At 37.2% G+C, this 11,465-nt stretch overlaps 1 protein-coding gene across 1 annotated transcript in view; it reads right to left on the bottom strand.

The window, feature by feature from the left end:
• Nucleotides 1–2,826: 2,826 nt before the first annotated feature.
• The window catches only part of LOC132062083 (toMV resistant protein Tm-2 netted virescent-like), a 19,550-nt gene continuing 10,911 nt past the window's right edge, over nt 2,827–11,465 (bottom strand). Inside the window, exons 2-6 of the mRNA XM_059454728.1 lie at nt 7,694–7,749; nt 7,570–7,620; nt 7,002–7,204; nt 3,555–4,113; nt 2,827–3,441 (exon numbers count right to left, since the gene is read on the bottom strand). Coding sequence (XP_059310711.1) covers nt 2,827–3,441; nt 3,555–4,113; nt 7,002–7,204; nt 7,570–7,620; nt 7,694–7,749 — 1,484 coding nt within the window. The remainder of the gene's footprint in view (nt 3,442–3,554; nt 4,114–7,001; nt 7,205–7,569; nt 7,621–7,693; nt 7,750–11,465) is intronic.

Here is an 11,465-nt window from a genome sequence, read left to right as displayed (position 1 = left end):
GCCGCAGTTCGAGTGTTCATTTATTATATATTTTGACAAATTAAGGGGTTGTCCATGTATTAAGCAAAAAATAAAATATTACTATATATGATATAAAAAGGTACATAAATGAATAATTAAAAATTCAAGGGTAAAAGATAAGAGTGGAGGATTTCTACTATTCAAAATTGAGGGAGAGTTTGAGTTTTAAAAAGCAAAGTTAGGGGTATCAATGATATTCACCCATATATAGATTGCAATTCGACAACAAAAGTACAAATAAACTAATTGCATTTTATCGACATGCAATGGGCAGACTGTTCAATTTTATTTTATTTTTGCTTCAAGGCAGACTGTTCAATTACCTCTGAAGTTTTATGGTTTATATCCCGCTAATTTATATCAACCCTCGTTTATCAAAAGACTACTTCAAAGATACAAATAAACCAGATTTAATGTTGATACAATTTCTTATTTTCATTACCGTATTCTAGTGCTAATTGTTGCTCCTAGGCACCTCATTACTTCTAACTTTCTTTGTTTATTGCCTTATATGCTTGGTCTTACAGTGTTCAGGTTAGCATTATCTTTCTGCTATTTACTCTTGTTTGTTGCTTTGTTTTGTTTTCCTTCTCTTCTGTGTATTTAATGTTCTTTTTCTCTTTTGTTTCCTCTCCATTACACAGTTTGCAAATGAAATATTTTGCAATATGGGACGTGTGAGATGCATATATAGCTATTGATGGAAGTTGAAAAGATATAGGTACTTTATCGAGTTTCAAACCGTGCATTACTGGTTTTCGAGATTTCTCGATTATACAAAAAAAAAAAAAGTTAAGGTATTTTGATTTTGGTGGGTATATTTTATTGCTCCCAGTTGAGCTTGAGTTTGTCCCAGTCCAATTCTTTCTGCATGCAGGGTTTTGTTGGGCAGAATTTGGTATTGATAACTCATTAAGAAAAATTGTTTGGTAAATTTCCCGAAAGATATGGGTTCTCTATTCAGCTTCTAGATTTTGCTTCCTCGAAGTAGTTTAATTTGATCAGAGTATAACCAACATGTGTTATGATATATTATTGGAAGGTATGGGACTTGAGTCCCACATCGGTTAAATGGGGAGCTAATGTGGCCTTGGGCTCTCCCAAGTCCCACATGTGTGGCTTTGGGGTGTGGTTCTCCTAAGGTTGTATCAACGTGTCCAGAACTGATAGCTTCAAAGAATGATGGTCTAGGATAAAAGTTATAATCTTCACCAATTTTGTGTTTGTGTTCTACGTGATACGATATGGTGAAGGGGTTTGTTTTTCCCGTGTAGTTTTCTGAATTTAGGCAAATTTTATTAAACTCGACAATCTTCAATTTCGGGCCGTTAGTTTGTCCGTCAAATTTTTTTTTTAGCACCAACGAGTAACTTAGGACAATTTCATATATTGGGAACATCATCGATTGAACTAATTGTGAGAAGATGCTCATTCCCATATAGTACGCCATTGGTGTAAATTAGACTTCTTTCTTATTCTGGGATTTTTTGATTTCTTAATGTATGTTTCGTTTCTTTTGGTCTTTGTTTGCAGTGAGTTCTCTGATATACACTTCAAGAAAGTGATGAAAAATATTGTGGGAGTAGTTTCATCTCTTCCATCCACATATGTGATGACTAGACCAGTGGAAGAGAGGACTCCTCTCCACGCCTCCCCTGAATGGATTCGTTCACATTTTATACCATAAAGGTAAGAAAGACATTCAATTATCTATGCTTCATAATATAAAGTCACGTTCTTGCTGTTGGTTTAATTAATTAATTCCTGCATTGCTTAAACATGGTCCAGCGACCTAAAATAATTTCAATCAAGAAACAAAATGGAAGAGCAGAATGTTTTATTACCCTTTCGCAGTTGAGATTTATTGAAGCTTTACTGAAATGTGTAGTACAAAGTTGAATAAATTAGAAATGAAATGAGAAACTGGAAATTCTAGAATCTGTTGCTGCTGGAAACTCGATAGTAAAGTCCTTCTATCTTGATCACATTAAGATTTGGAAGTCTGTTGAGCTTTCTCAATTCTCCTCCTTCTGTTGAAACGTCCTTGAGATTTATCTTGGTGAGCCTTGGAGGAAAGGACCTAGCCAAATTGTCTGGGAGTTCAAATTTACCACAACGAATCTTCAATGATTGAAGATGTTGCAAATGGTAAAGTTTCTCAAGAAACTTCTTCCAGCTTCTACCTTTTTCTCCCTCCAGTCCTAACATTGTCAACATGGGGAATTTACCGGTACAAATAAGATGCTTGAGGTTATCATCAGCACGTACCAAAGTTAGTGTCTGTAGATTCATAAGACTTGGACAGGGAGGAAGACCAGTTATGGGTAGACCTGACACATAAAAGTGTCGTAGTTCTGTCATCTTCCAAAACCCATCTGGAATTGTTTTCCAAGACCTTCCTTTCATATAAAGTGTTTGTAGATACTGAAGGTTAGACATAGAAGGAGGAGAGGCAGACTCGGTGGGAGCACTTAACCTTAGATACCTCAGATAGACGAGTGGGTTTATCAGGTTGGCTGGCACATGAGGAACCTTAGTATACCCGAGGTCCAACACCTTGATCAACTTGAAACTTCTGTAAAGTGCTTTCCAACGAGATATTTCTAGATTGCAAATAGAATCATAGCACAGGAAGGACCGGGTGGAAGAAAATTTGCTAGCACTTGGACCAATGTGCTGGGTTTCACTATGGATAGCAATTCTTCGTGGCTTGTTGGGTAATTTTGTACCAACTGCTTTATAGACTTCAAAGAACCTTTCTTCCATGCCCTCATGGATGCAAAGATCTCGTAGAAGATTGTGGATTTAACAAGTTTTGACCCCACCATCTCTCGCTCTACTGACCACTTGGACTAGACTTCGAGCAATGAGTTCTTCCAAGTAATCCTCTGCCAGATCTTCCATCGTCCTATAATTTTCATTTTGTACAAAGCCCTCAGCTATCCACAGTTGCATTATCTGCTTGGCAGGGATCGTAAATCCCTCTGGGTAAACACCAAAGTACAGAAAACATGATTTTAAGTGAGGTGGTAGGTCACCATAGCTTAGGGATAGGATGTCCAAGCATCTGGTGGGATCCTTGACAAGGTGCCAATTTACGTGTTCAACTATATTGGACCACGAACGCAACGTTTTCTTTGTTAAGAGGACACCTGCTAGTGTCAAAATCGCCAGTGGTAAGCCGTTGCAATCTTTGCACATTCTCCTTCCTAGCTCCACCATATCCTCTGGGAAATTTCTACCTTGAAAAACCCTCCCGGAGAAGAGTTTCCAACTTTCTGCTTCTTCCATGGGTGGCAGATGAAATGGCTGTGTAGAGCTTGCATATGTTGCGACGTCGATGTTGCGGCTAGTCAATAGAATCTTGCTTCCATTCCTGTCGTCTGGAAAACATGCCCTTAAATTCTCCCAATCGTTAACCTTCCAAAGGTCATCTAGTACGATGAAATATCTTATCCCTCCGAGGGATTGCCTTAATTTTTCTTTCAACCTTTGGTCATCCAATTCGCGATCTGTCAGTGTGTATGTGTCACCTGTGCCAAAAGATCAAGTACAAGATCTCTGATGCTATATTCTTGAGAACCATAATGCCATGCGAGACCGGAGAAATTATGTCTCAATTGGGGGTCTTTGAAGACCTTTAAAGCAAGAGTAGTCTTGCCCAGACCACCCATGCCGTTGATGGAAATAACATCAAACTTCCTTTCATCTAGCAGGAGATGGACTAGTTGCTGGGCATAGTGGTTGAACCCCACCACGTCCACCTCTTCTACTTCAATTCTGCGCCTTCTCAGCTCGGCTATTAACTGAGAATCATCGACATTTTCGGACAAGTCGATGCCTAGTTGCTCTCTGTTCCGATGGATGTCTTCGATCCGCTTCTTGATGCGCCCAATCTTTTTCACAACTTTGTTGATGGTTCCTATATGGCCAGCACCATGATAGATATTCTCGATGAAGTTCTGCTGCTGCTGCTGCCTTAAGCTCTTGACCATGTACGTGTCAATGGCATCCTCCGCCTCTTCAGCAGCTTCTCGGATTTGTTCCACCAACGCTCGAACAATGTCATCATTCCTTCTGTTCGCAGTCTCCCTGAGGAAAATTTTCATGAGATGTAGCTATGAAACCATGGACTGGACTTGGCCCTCTACCTGAGAAAGTATGTTTGCTTGCTCGTCGAGCAGCCGTGGGATAGTTTTCAGGAGTAGAGATACCAGAGCATCCGCCATTATATTTGTTCCAAGCTAAGAATGAGACTTATAATTTGATCTCTTTCAAGCTATGCAACTTTTTGTTTTATTTTAGGTTGTTGATAAAGTGCTAGCATATTGACACTTACATAGTTGTCAAGGTCTCAGTTCCACTACTTTCAGTTCTGAACCAACAATCTGACTAGTTGACTATTAATGGTTTGATCTTTAAGAATCATTCAATACAAAGAGTTTCACATGCTTTGGCAATGTGAACACGTATAACTGCGATTGGATCTCTATTAATGATAAACAGAGTTGTGCTTAAGAAAGACTTGCAATTAAAATAAGAAGTCTTCCTTATATATTCACGCCCGTGAAATCATTCGCGGAATAGTTGGGTCAAGAACGTGGGACTGTTGCGAACTTGCAGTTTAGGACTTTAAATCCCATCTTGCAAATTAAAATTAAAGGATGCTTAAATTAAGTTGGTGTGATATTACTACCTGGCACAAAAAGTAGGAAGAATTGTTTGCCTGAGGACTAGAAGGGGGTCATTTGCACTTTCGTCCCTATTTTGTGCTGGTCTTTAATTTTTGCCCTCAAGGCAAACAATTTTTTCTCGGGACATAAGTTTATATTTTCGCATCATAATATCACACAAGTTACGCCCCGCGTCCTTAAAGAGCTTATGCTCCGCCGCTAGGCATAAGTTCGATTTGAAGGGCAAAATTAAAGACCAACCCATTTGAAGGGCAAAATTAAAGACCAACCCATTTGTGGCAAAATGAAAGACCAACCCATTTGAAGGACAAACCATGCAATTTCTTCATTAGAAAGGGTAAAAGAGAATTAATCGGCATAAAATGAAGATTTATATATGCATTCCAGGTTTCCAATTGTATCTCCATATTGGTATATTTGCTTTGTTAGATGGGATAAAGTAGGAAGAACAAGACAGATTAGTTTTACCAAAGATGAGAGTTGCAATAGCAATTCAACCTAGTAAGGGAGGAACATTTGGTCATCGTGCTTAGTTGAAAGTTGGTGGAGTAGTTATCAAACACTAAATTTTGATCGAACGACAGTGAATGAAAACTGATTTGCTTTAGGAGGAAGAAAGAACGAGAATGGCGGCTCCTTTTTCCGGGGGGACATCGTCGGGAACCAATGAGAACCTTTTGTTGATTTCGCCCGTTAAGTGTCAGTTCTTCGTAACTAGAGAGAACCTTTCGTTGGTTACGCCTTTTAAATGCCGTTTTTTCTTAACTCGAGAGGCACTTATAGATAGAACATTCAGCGAAGATGTATGAAGGTACGATAACACAACATCTAGTCTGAGGAGGAATGTGTGTGTGAGTGCCGCAACAAAGGAAAAGGATTTTCACCGGTTTCTTGAGCGAGAAGCATCTGTTGGTGAAAAAAAAGGAGCTAAGCCACTAATATCGTGATACAGGTTAGATTTCATAAAGTAGATGCAGCTAAAGATTCGTTATTTGTGTATGTTATTTTCTTTCAATCGGGTGAGAACTTCAGCGTACCTTAAATAAGTAAGGAATCAACTTATATATATTGACAGTGTAATAAAATTCACATTATTAGCGTGATTTAACTTATTGCAATATATTACCTGCATTAATATTCAAGTTTTGAATTTGAATTACTATAAATTGTTAGTTTGTTACATATAGTTACAGTGATCTAACCGCATAAAACAATTTTCACTCAACACAATAAGCAATTTTACACTGGACCATTACCGGTTGGATCATTGTCACCCAAAAATATCATCTTTGTAGAAGTCGAGATATGGTCTTCATTATCACGTCATAAGGTTGGCTTATTACAAAATTCAGAAAGAACCAATCGACCAAAATGCGACGAAACAAAAGTGAATAAAATATGTTTGTATTTAGTTTTGATTGTTAAAAATGAATTATTTAATCTAATATATATTACGAAAAAGGCTCAAATATGTCATCGAACTATCTAATGATCATTTATCGCGTGTTCATCAATTATCATTTATCTTTATGAACCATAAATGACTCATCCATGTCATTTCATTAACGCAGGTTTTACAATATCAGAGATGACACTTGGCCTCCAATTAGAGGTCCATGTCAACTAGCACAGATTTGTGGGTCGGGTTTTAGTTTAATTTAGGATTTAATTTGTCTTTGGTTTAATTAAACGACGTGGATCTCAAATTGGTGACCAATTGTCATATAATGCGTACGAAACCAAACTTTATTGAAAAATGGCATGGATGAGCCATTCTTGATGATTCGATTAATAAATGAGTCAAATTATGAATATGGCATAAATAAAATAATGCTACCAACTTTATCAAAACTATTCATTCAAATAATAACTATGAACATTCGTATGGGATAAAAACTAAGATAACAAGTTTTTAATAAGAAGATGGTGTTATCAGATAAATTTAAGGAAATAAGAGCATAAAAACATAAACGTTCTGTCTTGAAACACTGTTATTGTTAGCGCGGAAATGATAAAAACACAATAATTAACGTGGTTTGGATCGATGTGACCCTAGTTCACAGAGAACGGCCGACACTTTTATTAATAGCAAGGGAGAAAGTAAGTTACAATATTGAATACTCTTAAGTTCTATATTTTGTCCTTCTTAATAAATCCTAGCTAGCATGTATTTATACTACTAGGTCTAATCCTTTCCTAGAAAGGATCTAAATCCCAATAACACTCGAAAACCAACAAAGAAAAAAGTCTCCTTTTATTTCTTTTTGCTTTTGAGTAGAAATTGACTTAAATATCTTCTCAAATTCACAATCTCCACCTTGAGATGAATTTCGAGCTTCCATATGAACATCATTCAGTCCAATATCTCTAAGCCTACGTGAGCTAACTCCGTGTAGGAAACAAGAGACACTAACCAAAACCTTGTACATACTAGTAGCTCTACTTTTCCCTACCGTTCTCCATCCTGAAGCTTCAGTTGAAGAGAACTCCTGCCAAATTCATACAATGACTAAACTTGACAAGAGGAACCATCTTGATTAACATATCCACTACGTTGTCCTTTGTGTCAACCTTCAAGACCTTAACTGTGCCTTGTTCAACAAGATCGCGAATAAAATGAAATTTGACATCAATGTGTTTGGTGCAATCATGAAATCTCTGATTTTTTATCAAGTGAAAGCACTCTGGCTATCACATTTTAGAGTTGGTTCATGTTGAACCCTACTCAATTCTGACACCAAACCTTTCAATCATATAGCCTTCTTTACTGCTTCTGCTGTTGCCATATATTCAGCTTCTATTGTGGACAAAGCAACTATAGACTGGAGAGTCGCCTTTCAACTTATAGCATTACCTGCAAGAGTAAAGATGTAGCCCGCAGTTGATCTCCTTCTATTAATATCACCTGCAAAATCAGAATCCACATAACCAAGGACCGAGAAGCCTTCATTTCTCATCCTACAAAAAGTTAGACCAACATTCGAAGAACCTTTAAGATATCTCAATATCCACTTAATTGCTTCCTCAATGTGTCCTGCATTAAACATGAATCGACTTAACACATTAAAGGTGAGCAATATCGGTCGAGTGCAAACCATAGCATACATAATGCTACTAAGCACTAGAATAAGAAACTTTGACATGTACTTAAGTCTTCCTTTGATTATGGTGCCATCAAAGAAGAAAGTCCGAAATATTGTGCTAACGGTAAAGTAACGAGTTTACATTTATTAATGTCAAACCTCCGAACTACCTTCTCAATATACTTTTTCTAAAGAGAATTAAACCGTTCTTTTTGTGAATCTCCATTCCAAGGATTTTCTTAGCTTTGCCTAAATCTTTCATGTCAAACTCCTTAGTCTAATAGTTCAATTCAAATCATTTATCTCAGATATCGTCATGTGATACACGCACCTATCAAATGTACTTCTCGAAAAGCCTTTAGTAATCATGAACGCATCAAATCTCTTGTACCACTGTCGTGGTGACTGTTTCAAACCATACAAAGATTTCTTCAATTGACAAGCGTGGTCTTCTTTTCCTTCAATAAGGAAACCCTCCGGCTGATTCATAAAGATCACCTCTTTAAGTTCACCATGTAAGAATATAGTCTTGATATCTGATGTGCCGAGCATTTATGGCATATTCGAGGCCTGTTACGAGAAGTTTTACTTGTTTTTAAGCAAGTCGGTGTCTATTTAATGTGTTTTTAGTGTATTTCGAGTAACGAACTGATTCGGACCGAAAACGATAGGAAGTGCTAGACGGTCGTAAATTCGGTTTACGGACCGTATTCTCAAATACGGGCCGTATTCCATGGCCGTATTAAAGCATAAGGAAAACGAATGTGAGGAAATGGTGATTTACGAACAACTTTACGGACCGTATTCCACTTACGGTCCGTATTTCAAACGTATTTAACCATGTGGGCATCGAGCATAAAGTCGGAGTTTTTGGAAGTTGAAAGACGACACTGGTAGTTTATTCGAACCGTAAACCAATTTACTGGTCCGTATTTCGGAAGAACAAAGTTGATCAAGCGGGAAGTCCGGGTCGTAAACCGGTTTACGGTCCGTAAACCACTTTACGGACCGTATCGTATCGACGGACCAAAGCGCAACTGCAACTTTCACGTTTTCAGAACCTATAAATAGTCATTGTAGGGTTTTAATTATTATCAGTTCTCATATTTCTAGCTTTTGACTTAGAACATTAAATACTCTCTAATCTTTGAAGGTTCAAACATCAATTCAAGTATTATCAATTCTCTTTTCTTAGTAAAGCAATTATGAATTTTTCAATTTCTTGTTTCTTGTTCTTTGTCATGAGTAGCTAATTTTCCTGCTATGGAACCCAATTGATGGGTGTTTTGTGATTGGGTTTGTGATTGATATACAAATAATGGATTATTAGGGTTTGTTTATTCTTCATTCTCCATACATAATTAATGGTTGCAAACATTGATTAAAGCCATAAGCTTTGATTTATTTGGGAAAATAATTAGGGTTGGTAAGAATAAACAACAAGAACTCAAAGCTTCAAACTTTGTTTAATAATTTCACTTAGGAATAATTTGAATTTACTTGGCATGATTAATCGTTTTTCATAGTTACTTTCTTATATTTGGCAAAATCATAGAAAGAAAATAATCTTTATCTATGGAAAATAGTATAGATTCATATAGAGATTAAGTGCATTCAAATAATGATCCATTAAGTATATCAAGATCAATACCCATGATCATACACACTATCTAAAGGGGACACAACCTTAGTTTCTTTTACCATAAATTCACAATCAAATCCATAGTTAGCAATCGGTTACTAAAACCCAATCTTACCAAAATCATCGGATTAAGACATTAGACTTAAACATAGCAATCTACGAATTTAGTAACCTTTTCACACCCTATTGAGATTCGACCCCAACCTTGTTGGGTTACTATATTTGACAACGTCCACGTTATACCATTAATAGGTGTAATTTGAGCGTATCAATATCAAACTGATGAAGCTTCAAATCATAATGGGCAACCAAAGCTAGTAACAAATGAATTGAGCTATGCTTCACCGTGAGAAAATCTCATTGTAGTCGATTCCCTCCATATGACAAAAGCCCTTAGCTACCAATCTCGCTTTGTATCTAGCATCAACTCGAAATGCCATCCTTTTTTCCAAGACCCATTTGCAATCAATAACATCTTCCCCTTTTCGTGAGACTCACCAAATCCCATGTCTAGTTCTTGTGCAGAGACTCCATCTCTTCGGTCATGGCTAAACACTATTGATCAACTTCACCACACTTAGAAGCTTCTGTATAGCTTAAGGGTTCCAGACCCTTTATTTCCTCCTCGGCAGTAGCTAATGCATAGGCCACAAGATTATAACGGCCGAGGATAATATTTTGGATTAGGCTTGAGTTCGTTTGTCCCTTCCATTTGCTATCTTGTAGGTTCACCTTCGGTACTCTTGTGTGAGCTTTTTTCATTATCGACTTGAATCACTTGATCCTCTGTTGCTCTTGTGAGTTTTCATTTTCCAACCGTTTCTATTGTAAAAACTTTGTCTTGCAAACTCGATGAAGTCTTTCGAGGATCAAGCATATAGGCCTCATCAAAAGTAATATCTCTCTCGATTATAAGCTTCAAAGGATCTAAACTCCCATATTATATATCCTTTTACCCCTTGACATATCCCATAAATAAACCTTTTCGAGTTTCTAGGTTCTATTTTTCCATCACTTACATGATAATATGCGGGACATCTAAAGATTCTTAAGTACAAGTAATCAGACGGATTACCTGACCATACCTTATTTGGAGTTTTGAAATCAATCTTGCATTGGAAAAATGATTAACAACATAACAAATTCTTCGCTTCCGTCGAAATGGAAACGAAGCGCTTGACATTAGAGAGCATACATTGTGCTTAGAGCATATATCGTGTTTTCTCAAGAAGAGTGAGATTTATCCTTTCAGCTACTCCATTTTGTTGTGGTGTATGCCTAATAGTTTTATATCTCAATACATTATGAATCTTGCAGAAATTGTCAAACACTTCATTGCAAAACTCCAAGCCATTATCTGTTCAAAGACACTTAATCTTTCTATCACACTGATTTTCAATTAATGTCTTCCAGTTTTTGAAATTCCCAAAGACATCATTTTTTGCCTTTAAGAAGTATACCCAAACCTTGCTTGAAAAATCATTAATGAAAGTAAGAAGATACCTTTTACCACCCCTTGGATCGAACACGAGATGGACCACAGCAATACTGAATGAATGTAGTCCAAGCACCCTTCGGTTTTGTTCTTGTCGATCTAAAGGCCGACTCGTTTACGCTCCAAGGACACAATGCTCAAAAATCAAGTGTACTAATCTTCTCACCTTTCAAAGGTTTCGATTGCTCAAAATTGCCAACCCTCTCGCTCGTGTGACCTAATCTCACATGCCACATCTGCTTTGTTATCATTTGATAAGCGTGAGGTTGCGACTTTCGCCGATACCTAAATGGTCTTTGCCCAAGGTATATAAAGACTACCCTCCAGTTTGGACTTTAACATGACCGATGAACCGCGATCACCTTGCAGATTCCACCTTCACCCACATGCTTATAGTCGATCTTATCAAGAGTACCAAGAGAGATCAGATTCTTTTTCATATCATGAACATGTCGAACATTAATCAATGTTCTTATGATCCATGCGCCTATAACCTTTTCAATCCTTTTCACCAAAACTTCCCCGTAACC

This window comes from Lycium ferocissimum, chromosome 7, assembly GCF_029784015.1.
Source record: "Lycium ferocissimum isolate CSIRO_LF1 chromosome 7, AGI_CSIRO_Lferr_CH_V1, whole genome shotgun sequence".
Lineage (NCBI taxonomy): Eukaryota > Viridiplantae > Streptophyta > Magnoliopsida > Solanales > Solanaceae > Lycium > Lycium ferocissimum.
Note: the sequence above shows the minus strand (reverse complement) of the source record. Positions and strands in the feature narration are given on the sequence as shown.